The following is a 27,102-nucleotide window of genomic DNA, read 5'->3' on the forward strand; positions in this document are numbered from 1 at the left end:
TATAACCACAGGTTAATATTTGGAGTCAAGAAAAATCCACATTAACCCTTTCATGCATGAATTATGAGAACCGTAGTCGCGATTTTTTTCCTGAGTGTTTTTATTCCTCTTTAGGCATGAAAAAACAATGCAATTGAATTTGTTTTTAATAAACCTGTTTTTTTTATGAAGGTAGATTTGTTTCTTTATTGCTTTAACTAAAAAAAATTTCGATTAAAAAAAAAAAGTGTTTGACTGAAGAAAAAAAATTATGACCAAAAAAATTGCATTTGAACACCTTTTTCTTTGATTGAAGTGATTTTTTTTTTTTTTTTTTTTTAAGATTTTTTTTTTTTTTTTTTTTTTCATAAAAATATTTTTTTGGTTAAAGCAATAAAGAAACAAATCTACCTTCATAATTTTTTGTGGAGTTCCAAAAATGTCCATTCCGCTGGACACCATGTGTTTAATTTTTGAAGGAAAGAATGCAAATATCAGAAAGTGATATACTGTGTGAAAACTATAAAATCAAAACATTTTTAATGCAGCTAATCTGATGTTTTCTCACATTTTATCATATTCCCAATTTTTATTAGCAATTGATTTACACTCAAACATGTCACTGTAGATCAGGTTTATCAAGTGAAGCAAAGTTATGGTAATGGTATGAATGTCAGTGTATAATGGTGCATAAGTGTCCACTGTGTTGGCTGATGTGGAACTAAAACAACAAAACCCATGAATATACAAGAGAACAGCTGTAGAATAACTGTCCACTGGAGTGACCACTATGCATGAAAGGGTTAACATGCAAGATTTCAAAAAATATTCCAAGGCACACTGTAGGATTTATATAAAAATAAAATGCCTTTATTTCTCCTTGGCAATCATTTAAAATACAGCTTAACAGATTAATATTGTTTGCTGGTTCAGTCTGAGTTTTTCGTGTTTCCCATTTTACACTAAATTTCCTTTCTAAGCATAAATAAAGTTGAAAGTTGAAAATTTGATCCTCTGTGCACTGTGTTTTATGTATGTTATTCTTTTATTGCCCTTTTATTACCCAGTAATGCATTTGTGTCCTATAGTGGACAAGAGTTGCACAACTTTACTTAAAAAAATACAAAGGACATTCCATAAAAAAAAGGATCTGAAAAAAAAGGTTGCATCATATTCAAGACAATTATTTCATGTAATAATAAAAAAAGAGCTAAATTCTTTATTTTCCTGAGTCCCAGAAGGTTAATTTATTTGTTTTATTGTTATATGTATTTTATTGATTCTTGTACAGCATTTGACCAACTGTTGTTTTTAAATGTACTTTATATATAAACTGGATTAGGTTTCCAAATTTGTTAGATATTTAGGTAAAAAGTATTTTGCATATTTGACCACTGTAAAATAATAATAATAAACAAGCTGAGAAGTTGAAAAATATTAAACAAGGTTGTAAAATAATTTTTGCCCCAGTGAATAAATTCAAATGTGACTTTTCAGATGAAGATACTTAAAACCCTTGCTAATTTTTCCTCTGACTTGATGCTCACTCCCATACATCATCCAAACGCCCTGTGGTGCAATGTTAGAAAAACAACAAAAATCTGGATTCCATCCCTTTTCATGGATCTGCTCCAAAATTTGACGTCTTCGTCCTCGGCCCATGCCCCACCTTCGCATCATGTTTCATGAAAATCATTTCTGTTGTTTTTGTGGAATCCAACCAAGGGACAAATGAATGAATAGATTGAAGCCCAGACCGACAGAACTACACATGTAGTACCTGTAAAAAACCACTAGGAGGCTGTCATCATCTTTGTTCCATACCCGACATAACCTGGTAGGATACAGGTTGATACCGCATTACTAAACCTCCACATGATGAACACATGTTTTCATTTCTGGAGTCAAAGGCAGGCTGATTTCACCTAAATGTGTCTCTCGTGGCCTTTTCTCTAAATAAGAATGATCTGCAGAGACAAACAGGTTCCAAAACTTAACTTCAACAGTGGAGAGCCTTTGATATCAAATGAAATCCATCTGCAGCAACTCAAGTGACAGAAGTCAACCCCAGTGTACTGTAAAAGAAAGAAGAAAAAACAAAAAAAAAAAACAAAACAAAAAAAAAAAAAAACAAAAAAAAACAACAACAACCAAGAGTAAAGGATAATATTTTTTCCAAAGGTGTTACTTGCCTATAATGTTGGGTCTAGTGTGGGCTGCAGGTTATTAAACATCCTTATTTTATGTCTGTCTTTGCTTCCAAATGCGTTCAAACTGTCACGATGATTTCGACGATGAACATTACAGAATTTTTTTCCTTTCCTCAACTTTATTTACACAATGCAGACAACAAGCAACAGATCAACAGCAATCAAAGATTTGTTGTTGTTGTTGTTGTTGTTATTATTATTATTATTATTATTTACTTTTTATACGATTATTTGTATATTATGCTTTGTATCTTTAAATCTACGCGTTATTTTCTTAAACTTATATGTTTAAATGCTTTTTCCCTTTTGACATCATGCTGTTTGTTCAAATTTTTGTACTGTATACTCAAATGTTTTCAATAAAGTAAAAAAAAAAAAAAAAGATCAACAGCAATAAATAACAGTAATAAACGACAACGGGTAATGCATAATGTTCGAGGCAAGGCAGGAAGGAAGAAAATAAATAAGACAAATACATAAATAAGTAAATAATATAAGTTAAAGAATAAACAAGAAAAAACGAGGTGAACTAAGTTTAAATACATTAGAGTTTAAAACATTGAAGAAAATAATGTATGCGTCTCATTCTCAGTGACGTCATCACAAACGCCAGATGGAGGTTTGTGAAGAAGCAATTGGCTATATGTGTTTTTTTTTTTTTTTTTTTTTTTTTTTTTTTTCCTCAGACTTATTTTAGTTTGATGCTTCTTTTTCCTAACTTTAACCCTCCCTCCATACCCTCTGAAGGCAGCAGCCCAAACTGCCCCTCATTCCGGAGCAGACCCGGTCCCCCTGCTCCTCCAGTGGGTGGGTGGGCGTATTTTCCTCTCCACAGTGTCACCCATCTGCGGTCACTGGGATCCAGACAGACGAGGATCGGAGAAGCAGCTAGCTGGAGATGATGTCCCATTTGTCTTTTTGACTTTTAATGAAGGACTGCAAGATGCTGCTGTTTACTCTTTTGATGTGCTTTACTCCGAGCGTACTGGGACAACTGGAGGAAAACCAGTCTGCAGATGATATGGACATGGATTTGGCAGACTTTGATTTAGACATTGTAAGGATATTAAAGGGCTCAACTAGTGCATGTTCTGGTGTTTGGATTTTATTCATCTGACCATGTTTGTGTCCACAGGCTCCACGCAGGGTCCCACGGCAGGTAAAAACTATTCTAACCAAGGTAAGGTCCAAATGTTACTTGTATTTATTTTATTTATTACATTTATTCATTTAAAATTCAAACTATATGTATCTTATACAGGTTTCATGTCTGGTTGGGAAAATAATCCATCTATGGTTTGATCCGTTTGCTCCAAAGCTTAGAGGGTCTTCTCTACTTTAGGGGGTTATCTGATTAGATCTAATATATAATATAATAATTAAAGTAAAATGCATGACCTAGTTTTTTTTTTTTTTTTTTTTAACTATCTAGTGCGCACTGGGCGTGACGCACAGGAGAGCCGCCAAGCGCACGTTTGTGCCAGAGTTGCAGTAATGCACTGGATCTGAGCTCCTGGGAACAAATTCCTCTGGTTTTGTTTTGGTTTTGTAACTATGGGAGAGTTTCCTGAGAGAAGATATTCAGGGTGATTAAATTTAGAGGTACATCTGGTGAACTCTCAATACGCAGGTGCCAGAAATCTTGCAAAAAAAAAAAAAAAAAAAGTTGGGGTGATAGTCAGCTGTTGGTGGTTCAGTGATTGTGTCGTCATGGTCCTTCTGCAGGAAACCAAACCTCACATCCAGGAACTCTCCATCAAGACTACCATCATCTCCCGTTACGCCTTCACCGCGGTGTACTGCGCCATGCTCAATCGGCACTCCGCCGCCACTGAAGGCATCTTCCAGTTCCAGATCCCTGCCAATGCCTACGTCTCTAACTTCACCATGTAAGGTTGAACTGCAACAACAAACAACTCAACTTTTTTTTTGTTTGACAATGAAGATTCAATATTCTCCAATAATGATTCAAACCCTTTGACTGTCATCCATTACAAATCAGTTCAGTTCATTCAAGCTTTATCAAGGACACAAAAACTAGGTAGATAAAAAACATACACAATAAAAAAGAAAAGAAATGGCTTAAATTCAATTTAGTTTATTCAAATAAAGCAAATAATAATATGGTGGTTTTGTTAAAAGGGTTTTATGAAAATGAGGAGATTGTAGCAAAAAAAATTACAGAAAAACCAGAATGTTTCATACAAATTTATGTGGGAGAATATTTTATTTTTTACTTTCTTATCAGATTTAACCCTTTCATGCATGAATTATGAGAATCTTAATTAAGATTTTTTTTTCCTGAGTGTTTTTATTCCTCTTTAGGCATGAAAAAAAAAAAAAACAATGTGATTTTTTTTTTTTTTTTTTTTTTTTTTTTTTAAATCAAACTGTTTTTCATGGAGTTACAAAAATGTCCACTCAGCTACACCATGAATTTTATTCTTGAAGCAAAGAAACATGTATTTAAAACCCAATATCATAAAGTGATATGAAAACAGTGAAATGAAACCATGTTTAATGCAGCTAATCTGATGTTTTCTCACATTTTAACATATTCTAATACTAGTTATAACTCACTTCATGGAGATAATATGCAAAAAATAAATATTAGCAATTGATTTCCACTCAAGAACCAATCAAGAACAGCAAAGTTACAATAATGGTATGAACTGCAGTTTATGAGATGATGCATGTCCACTGTGTTGGTTGATATGGAACTAAAACAACAAAATCCATGAATATACAAGAGTAAAGCTGTAGAGTAACTGTCCACTTTAGTGACCACTATGCATGAAAGGGTTAAGACCACAAGATGGAAACTACTGTTACATTCAGTGTTTTTTTCAGACTGTGGATGGTTTAGTACACAAGTGTCAAACATGCAGCCCAGGGGCCAAATCCGGCCCTCCAAACGGTCCAGTCTGGCCCTTGGGATGAATTTGTGAAATGCAAAAATTACACTAAGATATGAACAATCCTTTTAGTTCAGGTTCCACATTCAGACCAGTTCGATCTAAAGTGGGCAGGACCTGTCAAATACTATCATAATAACATATAAATAATGACAACTCCAAATGTTTCTCTTTGTAAATGTAAATATTTTTCACATATTTACACTAAAACAAAGTATAATTTTGCAAAAAAAGTGAATAACCTGAAAAAATATGAAGAACCTGACGTGTCTTAAGAAAGGTAAGTTCAATTTTAACAATATTCTGCCTGTTATTAAATATTTTGTGTATTTGGAGATCCACTGTGATCTATAAGTTATAATGCACATGTGTAAATGATAAACTGAGGCATAATATTGTTAAAATTACACTTATTTTTTCAGTTTGTTCATGTTATTCATATCTTTTGAAAGGATAGTTTATAGATATAACCCTTTTCATAATGTAAATTAACTTTTTTTGCTCTAAAACATAGAGAAAAATTTGGAGTTGACATTATTTCTATATTATTATGTTATGTTTTTTACTGGTTCGGCCCACTTCAGATCAAATTTAGCTGAATTTGGCCCCTGAACTAAAATGAGTTTGACACCCCTGGTTTAGTAGATATCCTATTAGACTGGCAGAATCACACAATGAATAGATTATCATTAAAAATGAGAGGACAGACAAAAATAAAAGACTCAAACCACCCCGAAACTCCCCACTTCAGGTTTCAAACATTCAATAACAGCTTGTGGGCTTTGCTTTTCCCATTTAGGTAATATATCTAATGTGAAAGAAATGTAAAACAGCCTTCAGAATAATAGCATCCATTGCAGCACATTTGGAAGGATTTATGATGTTTTTGTTGTCATGGAGATTTGAGTGAGCAGTCTCCAAAAAGGCTGCACAACTTTTATACTGCTGTTAACAGACGCAGTCAGTGCGGCTCATTCACACAGAGGGCTGTTAAAAGCAAAGATTTTTGTCTGCAAAGTCAGTCTTTTGTCTGAAAAACCCAGTTGAGCCACGACAAAAGATGGTCCTGAATATGAGCACTGCTCTAATCCCTGACCTTTGACCCTGTGAACCAGGATCATTGGAGGCCGTGTCTACCAGAGCGAGGTCAGGTCGAAGGAAAAGAGGGTCAAACAGGAGAACGGGAAGGCAAGGAAAAAGACTCAGGTGATGCAAGGTAAGAGAAACCTGAGGGTGTGTTTTTGTGCACGGTGGAGTGTGTGTGTGGCCACTCCCTCTGGTCTGATCCCCTTCTGGCGTCTCCTCTTAATTACACAGCAGGATGCACTCCCTCTAATGTTCCTATTTGCAAACAGATTGATAATATCCCGACTAAAACCTCTTTTACAAGTAGGCAGCTGTGTAGAGTGAATGTGTCTTTGCATGTGTGCAGAGTGAACAGAGTCACTGACTGCTCCACAGACAAGGATCATCATATAAAGCTGAGACCCAAGATGTGACTTATGGAAGGAATGACATCATTTCCAGATGTCACGACGAAATGACATTTCATAAAATGAGATTGTGTGATTCACTGACTGATGTCAACAGCAGAGTAGAGGAGTAATGGAGGGACTGAAGTGGAAAAAGTGAAACATGACAGAAGCAGCGCCCCTGTGTTCATAATATCACCACTTGGGCAGCTGGGTTTGCCTCTCCACTTCTTCCTCCACTCCTAACCACTCCCATTTTACTCTTTGTCTCCCTCTAGTATTTTTCCTCTGTCTCTTTCAATTTGTGTTTTTAACTTTAACCCAAGTAGTAACAAATTCTCTACCAGAGATATGAAAAGCATATACAGTACACTAATTACTACAGACTAAAAGAATATTTATTGAACAAACCTCAGAGATGAAACAAACAAAGAATAAGAAGAATCGCATCATTAAAGTGACTTTCATTCACATTAAACTCTATTAGGCAAAGTCAACACAAGCATTATTTTTTACAAACTTTCATAATATTAAGGTAACAGTGTTTGAAATCTGAAATTTCCAATGTTAACACCTGTTACATTACTACAAAAGTAATTTCGTAAAGACAGAGTGGAAGATGCAGGGTCGACCCAAGCCGCCACAGGACCACAAGCAAAATTCTGTATGATGCAGTGCACTGCTTCAGCACCACTAATACTGACTGTTGTCAATAGTTAATCATTTATTTGCACACCTACTTTAAATCTAACACACCCGTTATCTGTTATGTTAGTCACGGTTGTTCCTCACATCGTATCCATCAATCAGCACAGCACTACCAAACCGTAGTCTGATAGAATGTGTAATTTATTTTCATGTGATAATGCACTAATGAAAACATAAACATGAGCTTTATATTTTATTTCTACCACTAGATCCTCCTAAATTACCCTAAATATCACACACTGGGCCTTTAAAGAAGGCTCAGTTCTTCAAAGAAGAAGGAAAAATGTCAACCTGGATAGTATATTTTCACAACAAAAAACAGAGTAATTTATGCTGCCCTGTCAAGTCACACACAGAACAGTATTAGGATCGTGTTTGGTTTTGATTACAGTATTTTTGTATGTATATATATTTATTTAGTTACAGGACAGTGTGTATTAGCATTAGTTGCAAAGAACAAGAAGCATGCACCAGATTTAGCAGAAAAGCTCATTTCCATCTGTTGTCTTGGACAAACGACTAACATAATAAAACATCACATAGATTACAAAATATGAATACACTGGAAGAAAACCCTTAGACATGACAGATATAGGAAAGTTTGCTCAGATTGAACAGTTATAGCCAAGTACATAGAAAGGGGCTTACATTCTAAAAGTAAAATAACATTTCCTAGAATAGGAATAAGATATAAAAGAGAAAAAGAAAGAAAAAAAGAGAGAGGGATGCATAAATAAATAAATAAATAGATACATTGGCTAATCGAACAATAGCAAACCAGAGGTAGAAGAAAGTGCAAGAGTAAAAACTAATGAGCTAAAAACATCTGCAGAATTAACCAATACAATTTATACAATACATGTGCACAGAGATATGTACGATATTTGCTTTGTTTGACCAGACAGAAATCTTTGCCATTGGCACTAGAATACATGCTAGTGTTGGCAGTGTTGGTCACTTAGGAGCCTTTTTTTTTTTATAGCATTATGAAAACACTTGTATACTGAGCAAGTTTTCAAACTGGTGGGGGTGATGCAGTCACTATTTGATGTGGATCTGAGGGCCCTCACTCTGAGCTCTGAGCACAACTGTACATAATTTTTCAAGGGGGAGGGGTTGCATTATTAATTATTTTATGAATCAGACAGAGGTCAGTGAAAATGATTAAGTTGTCAAAAATTAATAACAAGACACATTTGTATTGTTTATGTCACGCAATATTACAACGTTATTTCAGTATAACATTATATCTGTCCATAGTTGCATTTATTTTATGTCAGGTTCTTATAATGTTGATGGAAGTGTCACACTGCTGTGTAAAGTCTTCTCCATCACATTCCACACATTCAGGGTTCAGGTCTGGACTCTGTGGTGGACAATCCATGTGTGAACATGCAGTTTAATACCCCCCTGAAGCACTCTTTCACTATTTGAGTCAGATGAATCCTGGGATTGTCATCTGTGTGTCATCAGGGAAGAAAATAAAAACACTGATGTTCAGACCTGGTCGTTCAGTATATTCAGGTTCAGCTGAACTCATTCTGTGGACATGACCATCTAGACCTACACCTGACCAACTGAATGAACTCCAGGTCATAACACTGTCCCCACAGGCTGGTACAGTAGGCACTAGGCATCATGGGTAATCACTTCATCCATGTCTTTTCTTACCCTGATTCTTACCCTGATGCAGCCATTACTCTGGAACAGGGTCAGTCTGGACTCATAGACCACATGACCTTTGTCCACTGAAACACAGTCCGATATTTATGCTCATGCTCTAAGATGAAGCATATGCAGTAATTATCCAGTGGAAGGCTCTTACTTATTTGCTTAATTAAATCCAGATGTGATTTATTTTGGCCAGATGGTGTATTATATTAATTTTCTGATTGTGATTGGAATATTGATGAGGAAATTTAGAACAAAGTTTCCTACTAAAAAAGAAACCATAAAGAATATACCAAAAGGAAAATCCAACTGAAGACGAAAGCATGAAGATGTTAAAAGTTCTGTGTCTGAAACAAATAAAACAATGAAACTCATTCATTGAGTTGGTGTGTCCTGAGTCTAAGTCTTTTGGGACGTTTATCAGTGCAGAGGACCAGGGCTTCACAAAACATACATTATTTTTATTTTCATGTCTTTTCTTTCTTTCTTTCTTTCTTTCTTTCTTTCTTTCTTTCTTTCTTTCTTTCTTTCTTTCTTTCTTTCTTTCTTTCTTTCTTTCTTTCTTTCTTTCTTTCTTTCTTTCTTTCTTTCTTTCTTTTTTTTTTTAACCCTGTCCCAGCAATTTGGCCTCCAATATAAGCACACTGGCTGCCATGAGTTACTTGACTCCTACTGGTTGGATTTAATCATTTTATTTCTGTATGGATGTCATCTGATGGGAGAGCAGGCCAGGGTCATACACAACCAAACACTGATACAAACAACAGGCAAAAATAAAACAGTACCAACAACAGTAGATGCAGTGTGTAGCTCCTGTTTAAAGTAACTGGTAGTTTGTGTTTAACCTGTCTACCCCAGCAGTGACCTGTTCACCTCCTTCTCTCTTCCTCTCTCCTCTCAGCTCAGAGCCGGAGGTGGAGGTCTTCAGGATGGCAGCCAGTATCCCAGGCCGGAACCGGGCGATCTTCCTGCTCACGTACGAGGAGCTTCTGCAGCGCCGGCTGGGGCGTTACGAGCATGTGACCAGTATTCGGCCCATGCAGTTGGTCAGTCGCCTCAATCTGGATGTCACCATTGTTGACCACTCCCCCATCACCCACCTGGAGGTGCTGCCTCTTCGTAACAGCAGGACACAGGCCATTGCTGCAGCTGGGACTAATGCACCAAAGACACCAGGTTTACACTAATTTCTATTTTTTAACCCATTGAGACCCAATGCTACTTATGTGGCAGTTCCCAAATGCATTTTTTCTCTACTTTTAACCTTTCTTAAGTGATTTATCAACATTTATTACAGTATTATGCTCTGTATTTTGTATTCCTAAGTGAAAATCAGGTATTTTCCTATGTTTAATTGATAATGTAGATGTTCATAAAAGCTCAAATTAAAGTTGAGGGTTAATGTATATAAAAGAAGAAAAAAGTGACTTTTTCAGTAAAATATATCATTAACTGAACATAAAACAAGCATCTTTAACTACTGTCATTGATCCAACTCCATGGGTTTTACTGGTGAATCAATGTTGTAAAAGATGATGGTGTTTCCATGGTAACTATGGAGCCTCTGAACATCCAAATGGGTCATATCTGATGACCATAAAAAGATGACAAACTGCATTTTACACCAATTGTTTACATGGATTGATAGGATTAGTGGATCATTAAACAGTTTAGATCAGGAGTTGATTTTAGTCACTGATGGATGGTTGGGTCTTTGGGGGTTAAACATTGGTCTGTTTTTTTTTTCTCATCATCTATCTATGTATGTGCAGGCAAATATGTTTTGAAATGGGATAACAGAGCACGCCATCCTCTTAAAATAAACACAACACTGTAAAATAAAAACAATGGATTTGTTTATGTGGTACAAAAAAAATTCCTTAAGCAATTTTTAGAACGTCCTGGAACCAGTAAAGGTCATCCTTTTAGGTCACAAACATTTGACTTGACTTGGGTCTTTTGTTCTGGTGCCAGTTAAAACACAACTGTACTTCCTGTCTTTGTGCTCAAGCCAAGCCTGAACCACCCATCACCACTGCGATCAAAAATGAAAAGAACATCTGCAAAATCACCTTCAGCCCCAACATCGTCCAGCAGGCCAAGATCACCACCAACGGCAACCTGGGAGATTTTGTGATCCGTTATGATGTCGAGAGAGAACTGGGGATCGGAGACATACAGGTGAGAACAGTATTAAACAAAAAATGATGAGACAGACTGAGAAAAATAGTCAATAGTCACATATGCATGCACACAAATCTCCCAGCACTCCACACACATATATATCCACCCACCTGTTAGTCATTAATTTCTCTGGCTTCCTGCCCCCCTGACCCACTATTCGTCCAAAATCCTCTGTCTGTCTCCAGTACTGCCTTAAATCTTGCCAATCACATGCTAAAACTCTGATCAGTCTCACTGGCTGTTGCATGTCAGTAAACTTCTGTCTTTCCCAGGTTTTAAACGGCCATTTTGTCCACTACTTTGCTCCCAAAGACCTGCCTGTTGTGCCCAAGAATGTGGTGTTTGTGATCGACACCAGCGCCTCCATGTTGGGGACGAAAATAAAACAGGTAAAGTTGCTCTTTTTGGGGGGAAAATCTGTCATTCAGTTGAAGTTGAAAGTTGCTTCATTTACAACAGGTGGTGTAAAGTTCTATTATACAGATTAGGCTTAATACGGTTTTCCTATGAAGCCACATCCTATGAATCAAATGACCATAAACCTTCAGGTATTTTCATCCTGCTTTCCAAAGATAAAACAATGGTGGACGTGAGAACTAAAGGCAATTTATGTGAAAAAGAAAAGCAAATAAAACTGAGATTTCAAGACAAATAATTGAGACAGATGAACACATGAGCTTACCAGTGAGCTAGACTATAATGAAGTAAATAAACATCATTAGCCCATAGCTCTTAATATCCTCCTGAGACTCAGCAATGCATTTTTGTCCTCTGCAGGGGACAAGAGTTGCACAGCTTTACTTAGAAAAAAAAAATCCTGTCCACTGCAAAGGACATTCCATAAAAAAAAAAAAAAAAAAAGTAAAATAAGAGTTGTATCTGAAAAACTGTTGCATCATGCTTTTTCCAATCAGAATAATTATTTAATATAACAAAGCCAAAACATACTTTCCTGGGTCTCAGGAGGATATATTTTAGTTGTTTTTTCTTGGACTTGAACTCTTTACAGTATTTTTTGCTTATTTGTAAGACATTCTGTCATACTCTGAGCTGTGGTGTGTTAAGCTCTTTCTGTTAAACACTCCTAGCAGCTCTCCAGCAGTAGAAAACTAGCAGCAGATTGTGATTTACAGTACAATACATTCTTATGCAACTAAAGTACAGTTTAGGTACACACAGCACAAAGTCAGGAACAAAATACAATTTAGGGAACAGTTAGCAGTAAATGAGAGGATGCATGTGAAATCGCTGGAATGGTTCTTTAAATGTTTGTCTCGATCCTACCATCTGGACCATTTGTTCATACCTGACTCTAGAGGTGGATTTCAGCCAGTCTGATTGTTTTACAGTAATTCATTAAATGGAGCTATTTTATCTGCTCCAGATCCACTTCATGCTTTAGGATAATAAGGTTGGTGTGTTTTCAAATTAAAATTGTCTCTAATGCAGCAGCAGTATCAGATATGGAGGCATGAGTGTGTCACAGAAAACCTAATGAATTTTCTTGCTTGTCTTGCATTAGGTTTCCTAGGCAATGCAATTTATCCTGTTTTTGAAGAGAATTTCAATACCAGTGTTGGATCAGAAACGTGATATCCCACCTCCTCACTCCCACACTTGAAATATCAATATCAGACCCTTTCCTCCATCTGCAATAGCATGATAATCCCTTCGGTCACTCACATCTGATCTGTGCAGCTGCCACGAGTGCAGAACACAGAGGCAGAGAAGAAACTGAAAAACAGATTTTCAGTGTGGAAGGAAAGTGGAAACACACAGCACAAGGCTGCGCTGTGAGGGAGGAAGGTCAGTGTCTATGGGGTAATGGAACTTTCTAGACAACAGCACCCTCGACCCCTTGAGCCCTCCCCCCACCCATCACCAGCCCCCAGACACAGGACAACAAGTGTTTTTTTGATGTGACTTCACAATAGAGGGTTTCAGCATAGGTCAACCTGTGGCTCTGACCCTTGCTGTATACAGCCTATACAGACATCTATAAACCCTGCAGCACCAAATTATATGTCACACCCACACACAAGGGTCGCAGATCTGGAAATGTTGACAATGTGATACAGAAAGATCGAAAAGAAGCATGAAATTTTCTACTTCTTATGCAGCAACGTTTTTTTCTCACACTCTCACACTCTCAGACTAAAGATGCTCTGTTCACCATTCTGAGGGATCTGCGTCCTGAGGATCACTTCAACTTCATCAGCTTTTCCAACAAGGTTAAAGTTTGGCAGCCAAATCGTCTGGTACCAGTCACACCACTTAATGTCAGAGATGCCAAGAAGTTTATTTACATGCTGATGCCTACTGGAGGTGAGGTCCAGAAACTAACATAACACAGGTCTGCATCTGAGATTAAATGTGCTAAATCTACTTTAATAAGATGAATTGGAGAAGAAATGACAGCAGTGTTGGTTAGCTGATGTTTTCAGTGTATATTATAAAGTGTTATTACATATACACTACTGGTCAAAAGTTTTAGAACACCCCAATTTTTCCAGTTTTGTATTGAAATTCAAGCAGTTCAAGCCCAATGAACAGCTTGAAATGGTAGAAAGGTAAGCGGTGAACTGCCAGAGGAAAAAAAAAAACAAAAAAAAAAACAAGGTAAGGTTAGACAAAACTGAAAAATAATGTACATTTCAGAATTACACAAAAAGGCGAACAAGAAATTGGTTAACAACTTAAAGCAGTTCTGCAGCAATGGAGGTTGATCTCGAAAGTTGGTGCTACCAATTCCTACAGGTGTCCCAACGTTTCTTAATTCCTTCCAACCCCCTCTGTCTGCATAAAAGTAGTGTTGGAACACACTTTGGTACCGTACCGTTGTGAGCATTATTTGAATAGTATTGTACTGCAGAAAGTAGTGTGTTACTATAAAAATGGTGAAGAAAAGGCAATTAACGATAGAAGAGAGACAGACCATCATAACACTTAAAAATGTAGGTCTTTCCTACAGAGAAATTGCCAAGAAAGTCAAGATGTCAATAAGTCCACTTTCCTTCACCATCCAAAGGCACTCAGAAACTGGGGGAAATGCTGACAGGAAGAGGTCTGGCAGACCCAAAGCCCCAACAAAATCAGAAGACAAGTTTCTGAGAGTCAACAGGTTGTGTGATAGGCGACTCACAGGACAACAGCTTCAAGCATAGCTCAGTAGTGGTCGTAGTAAGCAAGTCTGAGTTTCAACTGTGAAGAGCAGACTTCCAGTTGCAGTTTTTGTTTTTTACCTCTGGCAGTTCACCACTTACCTTTGTACCATTTCAAGCTGTTCATTGGACTTGAACTGCTTGAATTTCGATACAAAACCGGAAAAATTGGGGTGTTCTAAAACTTTTGACCGGTAGTATATATAGGTTTATTGGTTTACAATTATACAATAGATTTATAAATTTTCCAGTATAAGGACCTGAAACATCAAAGTATTGTATTATGTGGACAGTGTTTTGACATAGATTTTGTAGCTCTGTACAAACACTCCATTTAAATAAAACCATGTGTCTCATTAATTGTCAAAATTTTACATTTTTACTGTATCCAAGCAGCATTTCTGACTTCATTTTTCTTCATTAGTGACTCAAACTTGGGAAAGTTTCACTGCTTTAATTCTGGCATTTTACTTGTAGACCAATGAATTACTGGATTTAGGTCAACATAGTCTAAAATACAAGAGTTTAATATGACTGATGGACTGCTCCCTCAAGTTTTTTCTGTCTTTATCTATGTTTTATTTATGGTTCCTTAAAGAAGCGAAGTACATTTTTTGGTTCAATTATAATTATACTTAAATAAATGAAAAACATCTTTTTAGTGACATTCCATTTAATAGATGTTGCACTGGGGTTTTGAAAATTTTGATCACAAAACCTGTCTTACACTTTGATTATGACATATATTCGCTGTGACATCATTTAAATAAGCTTATGCAATATCACAGCGTCTATTTCTGTCATATTTTTGGATACATAATGTTGCTGAACCTGAATAACGGAGTCAACCCCAGATCATAACACTGTCCCCACAGGCTTGTACTGTAGGCACTAGGCATGATGGGTAATCACTTTATCCACCTCTGTTTTCACTCTGGAACAGGGTCAATCTGGATTCATCAGACCACACTAATTTTTCCATTGGAACACATTCCAGTCTTTATGCTCTTTATCGAACTGATGCTTGTTTGGGAAATGTGAACCTACTCGCTGCAATAAGTTATAGAAGATGTTGCAGTTGAAACTTATTAATCACTGCAGTAATCATCCAACTTCGTGTCTGTTTGTTTATTTAAATCCAGTTGGAGACTTTTGTGGCCAGGCTGTTTATATAAACTATATAAAAACTATAACTATGTGACTTATTCACCTTATCCATAACTTTGATGTCTTTATAAAATCAATAATCCTTTATGACCTCCATCCACCACAGGTACAAATATCGACGGTGCGATCCAGACAGGCTCCACTCTGCTTGGTGATTACCTCTCGGGCTTTAATTCCAGCCCAAACAGCGTGTCTCTCATTATTTTCCTGACTGATGGACGGCCCACTGTGGGGGAAATGCAGTCTACGGCAATCCTGGGAAACACTCGCTCAGCGGTTCAGGAGAAGTTCTGCATCTTCACCATCGGTATTGGGAATGACGTGGATTACAGGCTGCTGGAGCGCATGGCTTTAGAAAACTGTGGTATGATGAGACGGATCAACGAGGATGCAGACGCTAGTGCCATGCTCAAAGGGTGAGGCTGGTTTTGATAGATGCTCTGTGACTTCCAAAATAATAGACAATTTACCTAATACTGGATTGAAAGTGGTGTGAGAAGCTTACCTAGCTCAGAATTTGTTTAAAGGTGGTTTTCAATGGCCAGTTGATTGTTACCTAGTACTTTTTTGGTTTTCCATCTTCCAAAGGAGATGAGGATATACCGGAAAACATTACTTTATTCTGTCAAAATTGACAGGAGTGAAAAAATCCACCATTTTTACAAAAAAACAGATGAACGTCACTTCATTTTCCTCCAAAGTGTGTCATGTTGATGAGAGGGCTCTATATCTGCAGTGGAAAATAAAGTACCTAGTATCAAAGTGGTAGCGTTTTATAGTTTAGTTAAGGTTAGAATGTACCATATCCTGAAAAGCAACATAAAACAGAACTGACTTTAAATGGTCTGAAATGGACATGAAAATGGTCTAAAGCTGATCTGACGCTCACAACACCATCTAAAACATAGGTGTCAAATATGCGGCCCGGGGCCAAATCCGGCCCACCAAAGGGTCCAATCCGACCCACAGGATGAATTTGTGAAATCCAAAAATTACACTGAAGATATTAACAATCAATGGTGTCAAAATCATTTTAATTCAGGTTCCACATACAGACACATACAGTCCAATTAGATTTAAAGTGGGTCAGAACCAGTAAAATATTATCATAATAGCCTATAAATAATGATAACCCCAAATTTTTGTCTTTGTTTTTTTGGTGTAAAAAAGTTAAATTACATCCATCCATCCATTCTCTTCCGCTTATTCGGGGCCGGGTCGCGGGGGTAACAGTCTAAGCAGGGATGCCCAGACTTCTCTCTCCCTAGACACCTCCTCCAGCTCTTCCGGGGGGATCCCGAGGCGTTCCCAGGCCAGCCGAGAGACATAGTCTCTCCAGCGTGTCCTGGGTCTTCCCCGAGGTCTCCTCCCGGTGGGACATGCCCGGAACACCTCCCCAGGGAGGCGTCCAGGAAATTACATGAAAATGTAAATACCCTGAACAAATATGAACAAATGGAAATGTCTTAAGAAAAGTAAATACAGTTTTACCAATATTCTGCCTGTTACTAAATGTTTTGTGCGATTATAATATTTGTGTAAATGATAAACTGATAAAATGAGGCAGAATGTTGTTAAAATTGCACTTGTTTTTCTTAAGACAATTCAAGTTGTTTATGTTATTCAGATTTTCAAGGAAACTTTGTGGATGTAAACCTGATCATAATATAATTTTACTTTTTTCACTATTAGTATTTTACTGGTCTGGCCCACTTGAGATCAAATTGGGCTGAATGTGGCCCCTGAACTAAAATGAGTTTGACACCCCTGATCTAAAACATACATGACTTTCACTGAAACGGGTAACTTATGGAAAACTGACATAAACTTTTTCTTTTTTTTTTTTTTTAACCTGATCTGGATTTGGTCCATGAACTTAATGTAAAGAAATAGTTAAGAGCTTGTCTTTTTGTTTTTGTCTATGATGCCAAAATTCACCAGGCTGTAGTAGAAATACAGGAGCAATGAAGAACCCGTAAGATTTTTGGATAGACCCAGAAAAAAATAACAAATCCTAGAATCGCTTTAATTTTTTCTAACATTCTAATGAGTTCCCTTCTAATTAACAATTACTCAGTTACTTTCCCTTCATAAAAGTATAATCCACCTCTTATCAGACAATTAGTTCTCTTTAATCCCTCCCTCCTCCCCATGACACATCCCTCCATCTCTCATCGTGCTATGAGGGAACGAAGACCACAAATGTGACGGTGCTGACAACAGACCTCTTTAATCAGCCTCAACCTGTGACAGCCACCTTCTTTCTCTTACAGACCCCCTTTTTACTATCCTTCACACACACCCCTCTTCTCCTTCTCTTTCTTCCGCACTAGGACACACAAGATGTTTGTTCAGTTGAGCAGGAATGTGTGTGTGTTGTAATACCTGTGCCTGAGTATGTATGTGGGGTTAACAGATAGACTCCACTGATAATAGCCCTTGTCCTGCTTGAACAAACATGCTGGTTTAGAGGTGAGGAGGTTTACTGCAGCGTGACAACAAGGACAGGACACAGGACTTACGAACACACATATATGTCATGCATTATATATGTGGTCTTTCATGAATGTGTGCACAAACTTTCAAGTGGGGTGGCGGTAGCTTAGTGAGGTTAGACAAGCAGGTTCATAGCCGGAAGGTTAGAATCAACAAGATATTTGAAGAAATATTTGTTCCTTCCTTTAGAACTGCATTTGAGACGAGGAAATAGTTCAGCTTAATGGAAAAATAATGCACACTGTTTTCACTAATAACAAGGACTAATAATCTTTAATCAGGGCCAGATTAACACTTCATTGTACCCTGGGCAACAATATTCAAGGGCCCCATCATCACAACCCAAGGATGTCCCTCTCCTTTTTTAATTTTTGTTTGGCGCTCCCACTTAGCTGCTTCTCCATGTTTGCAATGTTTTGATTCGCGTATGTCGCGTATGTCACGTAGTTCTTGACGTCTCACATCCCGCTCAGTGCACGCACGTTGATTTGCGTCACCACTGATTCGCTTTTTGGACTGACCAATGAGGAGAGGGTCTCAGCTCACGGTCACAGACAGCAGGAGCAGGGTTTCTGTGCAGTGCAATGGCTCCGGGCAGCGGACAGTTTCATTTATAAGCAAAAGATAACCAGGTATTTTCATTATGCCCGAGCTACCCAGGGCCCTTCAGAGGTCACGGGCCCCTGGGCAATTGCCCAGTTGCCCATATGGTTAATCCGGGCTTGTCTTTAATCTTTAATTAAAGTTAGAAAATCAGAAATCACAGAAAATCAGCACGGTTGCATGCTGTAATACACTGGTCATAATAAATGTCACATAAGTTTTTACATCTTTAGTTACATTAAAATCTCATTTGGATGATGAATGGAGATTGTTTCCATCAACGATTTTCAGTACGGTTCAGGTCTGGGCTCTGTGGAGGCCAATCCATGTGTGGAAATGATGTGTCATGTTCCTGATCCACTCTTTGACTGTTTGAGCTGATGAATCTTGGTGTTGTCCATTCCTTATGTTTCCTATCAAATTAATCGATGTGTAATAAACAAACAGCTACTCACTTCATTAGAGCCAAAGAAGTTGTTGCAGCTAAAACTTAGTATTCACTAGTAATTATGCAATGGAAGGATCTGAATTTTCTGTTGAGTTAAATCCAGGTGGGGACTTGTTTTGCTGAGCTTTGTAGATCACAGTTGTGCTCATAAAATTACATACCCTGACATGGGACGGTTTTGGATGTTCCAACATGACAATGACCCAAAACACAAGGCCAAGTCCACCTGTCATTGGCTACAGCAGAAAAAAGTGAAGGTGAAGGAGTGGCCATCTCAGTCTCCTTACCTCAGTATCATTGAGCCACTTTGGGGAGGTCTCAAACATGTAGTTCATGCAAGAAAACCCAAACTTTTAAAGGAACTGAAGGTGTTTTGCCAGGAAGAATGGGCAGCTTTACCATCTGAGAAAATAAAGTGCCTCATCCACAACTACTGCAAAAGACTTCAAGCTGTCATTGATGTTAAAGGGGCCAAAACAGAGGATTAAGAACCAGAGTATGTCAACTTTAGATCAGGGTCATTTGGATAGTTTCTGCTGTCAGTATGATTTAAAAAGCGCAAGCACATTTGTTTGATAATAAATGGCTTCACCAAACCACTAGCCATGAGTGACAGAAAAGGTTTTTTTCTTTATTATCATTCATATTCTCTGAAAATGCCCAAAGAATGACAAATTCTGCCAAGGTATGTACACTTATGAGCACAACTGTATATCTGACATATCTTGACTCATGCCATACTATACCTTAACCTTTACAGATCTAGAACTATTTTAGAGGTGACTTTTTTCCTACACTGAACCTTTCCTAAGTGGTTTATCATTATAAGAATTATGTGACATTATACTGTGCATTTTCCATTTTTCAATGAAAGCAGATATTTTTACAGACCATGTAGATGCTGTTAAAAGTTCAGTGTAAATTTAATGCTTACTATATAAAAACAGAGAAAGCTGTAGAAAAAGTGACTTATTCAGCAAAGTATATTATTAACTGAACATAAATGCTATTCATCAAACTGTATGGGTTTTACTGGTGAACCAATGTTGCAGAAGGTGATGGTGTTTCCATATTCACTACAGAGCTTTTAAAGGTCAAAATAAAATACATCTGATCTAGCAAAAGAGGAGAAACTGCCTTTTACCTGAATTATTTATACATACACATATATAATTATTTATAGACGTTGATTAGAAAAGTTACTATCTGTTTTAGATTAGCTGATGTTTTTTGTTGGCGGTGGCTGAGGTCTCTGAGGCTTAATACCAAATGTCACCTTGTCTGTTTTTAGGTTCTATGATGAGATAGGAACTCCTCTACTGTCTGACATCAGGATCAACTACACTGAGGATTCAGTCGAGTACGTCACCCAGCATCTCTTCACCAACTACTTCAATGGATCTGAGATTGTCATCGCTGGCAAACTGACAAACCAGAGTGCAGAATCACTCCATGTCCAGGTCACCGCAAGCAACAATGACAAGAGTATAATCCTGGAGACCGATGTTCCTCTGCGGCACCGTCAAATAGAGACAGAGAAGCACGTGAAAGCCGCCACAGCAGCAATGGCAGGGGGAGCCAGGCTTCCAGGGTCAGGGGTCCAGCAGGCATTAGGGGACGCTTTGGGGTCAATTGCAGACGACTTTGTAGAACGTGTCTGGGGTTTCCTGAGCGTCAAGGACGGTCTTCGGTCACGGCTACGCAGTCAAACCAGCAAGGAGAGGGAAAACCACACCATACAGGCCACCAACTTGTCTCTGACCTACCACTTCCTCACTCCCCTCACCAACATAGTGGTGGAGAAGCCTGAGGTCCTAGCTGATGGTACCATGGCGCCATCACCCACCGTCACTCCAGGGGCTGGAAAAGCTGCCTCATCTGCTAATGAACTACCAGAAGATACAGAGGATGGAAACTCACAGAGGCCTGATGGGATGAAACCAGGCGGCCAGAGTTCAAGTCATGGCAGTACCATGGGTGAGGCGGTGTTCTTTGAGGTTTGGTTAAAGCTTCCATTAGGGGTCAAAACTCCAGAATGCAGTTCAAGTAATCAGATAGGCAACAAGATTCTGCACTTCCTCTTAGTTCTGCTTTCAGGCTTTAGAAAGTCTAATCTGAGGTGAAAAACCAATCACAGGCCAATGTTTTCAGAGAAGGATGAATGAAACTGGGTGATTCACCACTGTAATGACCAGTCACTGTCAAGACCAGGGGTGTCAAACATGAGGCCTGGGGGCCAAATGCGGCCTGCCAAAGGGTCCTGTTAAGCTGTGCAAAAATTCCACAGTCTTGAATTGAATTAAGCAAAAAAAAATTTAGCTTGAATTAAGGAAAAAATCTTGAATTAAGCCAAAAAAAAATCTTCAACTAAGTAAAAAAAATCTTTAATTAAGACAAAAAAAATGTTCAATTAAGTAAAAAAAAAAAAAAAAACTTCAATTAAGCCAAAAACACCCCTCAAATTTAGCAAAAAATCTTCAATTAAGACAAAAAAAATCTTCAATTAAGTAAAAAAAAAATCTTGAATTAAGCCAAAACAAACCCCTCAAATTTAGCAAAAAATCTTCAATTAAGCCAAAAAAAATCTTCAATTAAGTAAAAAAAAAAATCTTTAATTAAGACAAAAAAAATCTTCAATTAAGTAAAAAAAATCTTGAATTAAGCCAAAAAACCCTCAAATTTAGCAAAAAATCTTCAATTAAGCCAAAAAAAAATCTTCAATTAAGCAAAAAAAAACCCCTCAAATTTAGCAAAAAATCTTCAATTAAGCAAAAAAAAAAAAACTTCAGTTAAGTAAAAAAAAAAATCTTTAATTAAGACAAAAAAAAATCTTCAATTAAGTAAAAAAAATCTTGAATTAAGCCAAAAAACCCTCAAATTTAGCAAAAAATCTTCAATTAAGCCAAAAAAAATTCTTCAATTAAGCCAAAAAAACCCCTCAAATTTAGCAAAAAATCTTCAATTAAGCAAAAAAAAACTTCAATTAAGTAAAAAAAAAATCTTGAATTAAGCCCAAAAAAAAATCTTTAATTAAGTAAAAAAAAAAAAGTTGAATTAAGCCAAAAAAAATCTAGAATTAACAACTTAATTTTTTTTCTTTGTTTTAGTGCAAAAAATAACATTCAATTATGAAAATATTTACATTTACAAACTATCCTGTAACACTAAAATGTGAATGACCTGAACAAATATGAACAACCTGAAATGTCTAAAGAAAATTAAGCACAATTTGAACTCTTTTCTTCCTGTTCCTCAGTGTTTAGTGTCTTTGTAGATCTGATCCATAATGCACATGGACAAATGATAAGTTGAGGAATAATATTGATAAAATTGCACTAAATTTTTCTTATGTTTTTTAATTTAAATTTCAGTTTTTTCTTTTTTCTTTTTTTTGATAGTTTATAAAAGTAAGTATTTTCATAATTTAATGTTTGTTTTTTCTTACACTAAAAACAAAGACAACAATTTGGAGTTGTCATTATTTATAGGTTATTATGTTATTATTTTTCTGGTCCGGCCCACTTCAGATCAAATTTAACTGAATACGGCCCCTGAACTAAAATGAGTTTGACACCCCTGGTCAAGACCCCGTCAGATGTGTTTCTATTGACCAGATGCCACAGTTCTCACCGAAACAACATGGCAACTCCCCTAACAAAGATATACTGTTGCCATAAAGTTGGAATAATTCTGTTTTCAGGCACAGTGTCTTTTATTCCTATTTATACACATCAGTAATCACCTTTGATTTGGTCCAATGAGTACATACTGAGTCCATGTTACACTTTATTCATCTAGAATAAATCACATTGTCACAATAATTTCATGAGAAGAGGTAAACCATATTTTATTCCAACTTTATGGGCACCAATGTATTAGCCTCACTTTTCTATTGTGACATGAAAGAGTGTTGCATTGTCCATCTTTAAGTGTAGAACAGAACATACAGCTGTAGGAGTTCAGTATATAGTCTCAAACTGTAGTGGGCTTTGTCTTGATTTCTGCCTATTTGAACTTTAATGAATCAATTTTTGTTATGAAAACTTGTTCTTGTTGTAAAAAATAGCAGCTTTAGTCTGCTCGTATTTACAGAAACGTAGCTTTACAGCCTAAATACTTTCTACTACTCATCAGCACAGTCCATAAGGCAAAATAAACAATTCGCTGGAAAATGTTCAGCACTATATGTTTGAGAAATCATAACAAAATACTGTAAATAAACCATAAATCTGGCATAAAACAAAACCTTTAAATGACTGTTGCTGCTTTGATCTGACCAAAGTAATTTAATATCCTCAGCAGGCGTACAAAACAGCTTCAGACCAAAAACTTCTTTTTAAAATGACAGTGAATATGCAGACACTTATAGACAACAATTAGATATCATTGTCTATTGTGTAACTGTTCTCTTAGTTTGCCCTATATTAAACTAAAAATTTAGCCCTCTGACTCCGCCTATGACATGAATTTCCATTTTTTGCAGGCAAACTTGAGAGACGACCAGCCAAGAAATCCATCACCATCTCCAAAACTTCAGGTGTGTTTTCTTTACATGTCATATGATAACCTCTGAATCCCATGCATATATGCAGTGTTTATGGGACTCCAGGACTTTAAAGACAGCAGAGCGGGAATGTACAGTAGACTCTCTACTCTCAGCGTGGGAGGCCTGTAATTTGGATGTTCGTCAGACAGACAGCAGTGATCACACAGGTAGTGAGCAGCTTATGGAGGCCTCTGAACATGACCTGAAAAGAGGAAAGAGTGCACAGGGTCTAATTGAAATACCAACACAGACACAACGTGGCACTTAAAACACGCGAGTGCATGGGACAGAGTGAAGAGATGAAGTAGATGTTTGAGCATGTGTGTGTTACAGTGAAGAGCAGGACGCCATCACAGGCCGTTAGTGAGGCCTAATGGCCCTGTCATTAGCCTTGCTCTATCATCTCCTCTCATCTCATTGCTCCTCTTTTCATTTCTACTAGTTCTCACAAGTCTCGGGAGACTTTGTTAAAGATGCAAACCATTTGATAAATCACCCTTTCATTTACAGTAGAAGTCCTTAGATAAGAAAGCTACTAAATTTCATGTCTGACACTCATTATTATTACCTCCGCCAAGGAACGGCGGAGGTTATGTTTTCATCGGGGTTTGTTTGTTTGTTTGTCTGTTAGCAAGATAACTCAAAAAGTTATGGAAGGATTTGGATGAAATTTTCAGGAAATGCTGATACTGGCACAAGGAACAAATGATTACATTTTGGTGGTGATGGGGACTGATCTACCTTGGTGGAGGTCTGCGCTCTCTGAGTGCTTCTCTAGTTATTATTGTATTATGGTGTAGGTTGAGATTTTACATATACAGTATGTTATGTTTTTCTCATTTATAATGGGTAGTGCTTGCAACCCTGAAACATGCACCTAGAGATTGCATTCTACATTTGTCGACATTTATTAATCTTAGCTGTTTTCCCGATACTTATGACTATTTATCAAGCTTTTCCTGTGCACTGTTTTCTTCTCTCACATTTCAGCTGATGGTGACCCCCACTTTGTGGTTGAGTTCCCCCTTAGTAAACTGACTGTGTGTTTTAACATCAATGGTGAGCCTGGACACATCCTTCGCCTGGTCTCTGATCACAAGTACTCTGGTAAGACTTATAGTATGTCACAGGTAAACATCATTACAGGGCACTGAAAGCCTTAAATCACATTAAATTCTATCCATTCTCACAGTGTGTGTGTGTGTGTGTGTGTTGTGGGTCATTGTTGCTTTGTGGTTTCTAGGGGTGACAGTAAATGGAAAGCTAATTGGTGCCCCAGCACCCTCAGGCAGCCATAAGCAGCAGCGTACTTACTTCAGCACCATTACCATTGTGGTGAATCATCCAAAACGAGCCTACATTGAAGTGACACCCAAGAAGGTCATCCTGGATGGGAGGGACCGCATGGTTCTGGCCTGCCACTCCACGGTCACTGTGGACAGTGGTGCTCTGACAGTGGCCATCGTAGGGAAGTCAAATGTGACGGTATCAATTGGAGGAAACATCACCTTCGTCATCTTGCTGCACCAGTACAAAAACCCCGCACCCTACCAGAGGGACCATCTGGGGTTCTACATCGCCAACAGCAAGGGGCTGTCACCCAACTGCCACGGCCTGCTGGGTAAGAGTCAACCAGGGTCTGAGGAGAATTTCACTGAGCAAAAATTACACCACAATTCAGCCTCTACAACACCCAAACACTCAGTCAGCAGGCAATAAAGTACAATATCACATCACATTGTATTTCAACTGGCAACATATGGCAATTTTAAACATATAATTTGGAAAGTTTATGCATTAAAAATGTCTAAAAATCACTAGAACTGTATTATGTCTTTGTTAACTTGTGTAACTGTGTTCGAAGATATAAAAAAAATCTAGGGTTTCAATTAACGCCCCATTCCATATTTTATTCTATAGTTTATATTTATGTGATTATATTTCATTAAGCACAATATAAATGGAACTTTAATACAGACTTTCATCAGTAATGATGGTGAAAATGACTCCCATGATCCCACATACTAGTTGAACTATGTTTTTTGTTTTGATTGAGACGCTGAGCCACAAAATGTCAATACTGTGCACTTAAATGATCCATGTTAGTGCAGTTACAACTTACTTTACAGCCATTTTAAATTGAAATACAGTATATGCAGTTTACTTGTTCTGTTTGCTTACTATACTACATTTTTCACTTAATGTTTTCTTGTATTTAAATACAGTTGTATGCATATTTCATTGTGTGCACTAGATGAGTTAGTTCCCCTCCTAGTATTAGTTGATCCTTATTGTCACTGATTGGTGTTTGAGATTTTAGGAAGTACTTGTGTTTCTGTGCAGACTCATATACATGCAAAATCTAAAACAAACTGTCAGATTAATAAAAATCAATTGTCATATCACTCAAATTCTCTAATGACTGACATGTCTGAAACCTGTAATTCCAGGTCAGTTCCTGTATGAGGAAGTGGGACTGGGAGAGCTCCCAGTACAAGAGGACATGAAACCATTGCCAGTGCTGAAGGTGAAGGACCGCTCGGTGCCGGTGGTCCAAAAGAGCAGAAGGATCTACAGCGGGACGCAGAACGTAGACTGCTGGTTCGCCAGGAACAATGCAGCCAAGCTCATAGACGGACAGTACGAGGACTATTTGATGTCACACATGTTCGACACAGGAGAGTGGCCACATGGGACTAACAGAGTGTGAGACAACAGCCATGAACTGGCATTTAATTATGTGACTTAACTCATTTTAGAATGAATCCACAAATATGGCATCCACAGACACAAAAGGCTTCAAATCTTCACAAGTCAGTTTCCCTCCTGCCCAGTTTTCTATTTTGAATATATTTTTATACTATTTCTAATAGAAATTTAATGCTTTTACTACAACTTTGGAAGAAACTATTGGACCACTTTGACAAAGTAGTGCATAGTCAATATTAGTCGTAATTCTTTAAAGTCTTCAGGGTCTCAAATCTGGCAAGAGGCACATGAAATGTTTACTGTATAAATGTAATAACTTATAACTAAATGAAAGATTTAGGTCTCAATAAATGGTAATGGAAGTCTGATGTTAATATCAACCTGAAAACATTAAATAGTCCAAAAACAGAGTATCATGGAGTGTAGGAAGGATTATACTCAGTTTCTATAGCAGATCACAGGTGGTCTAATAATTATCTCCAAAGCTGTACACGATGAAGATGTTTTTGTTTCAGTAATTATGTCATTGTAAATAAAACATTTAAATACACACCATGAGGTAGTTTTATGGGTCAGAAAAACACCTGACATCCGCCAGAGAATATATGTGCTTTTCTCACACGTAATACATTTGTCAGCACGTCTTGAACGTGGCAATATTAACCTGAAACTCACACCTGGTTGCCATGGCAACCAGCCCAAGTAACTAACCCCTTGTCCCAGCAAATGAGTAAAGGCACAGCTAACATACATAACACATACAGGTCCATGGTGCTCCCTGTCATCAGCTGCAGGTCACAGGGCTGCTTGCTCCGCCCACACAGGTGTGCTCC

General features: G+C 37.5%; 1 protein-coding gene across 1 annotated transcript; it reads left to right on the forward strand.

The window, feature by feature from the left end:
- The first annotated feature begins 3,065 nt into the window (after positions 1 to 3,065).
- itih5 (inter-alpha-trypsin inhibitor heavy chain 5) lies at positions 3,066 to 26,604 on the forward strand. Its single transcript, XM_030148390.1, is given in 15 exon segments — positions 3,066 to 3,246; positions 3,325 to 3,369; positions 3,915 to 4,078; positions 6,220 to 6,296; positions 6,299 to 6,320; positions 9,857 to 10,131; positions 10,967 to 11,136; positions 11,412 to 11,528; positions 13,293 to 13,464; positions 15,574 to 15,883; positions 20,306 to 20,991; positions 23,498 to 23,551; positions 24,551 to 24,667; positions 24,804 to 25,181; positions 26,011 to 26,604. Coding segments are annotated over 15 exon segments (2,976 nt in total). The 5' UTR covers positions 3,066 to 3,117; the 3' UTR covers positions 26,271 to 26,604.
- Positions 26,605 to 27,102: the final 498 nt, after the last annotated feature.

This window comes from Sphaeramia orbicularis, chromosome 12 (genome assembly GCF_902148855.1).
Source record: "Sphaeramia orbicularis chromosome 12, fSphaOr1.1, whole genome shotgun sequence".
Classification (NCBI taxonomy): domain Eukaryota; kingdom Metazoa; phylum Chordata; class Actinopteri; order Kurtiformes; family Apogonidae; genus Sphaeramia; species Sphaeramia orbicularis.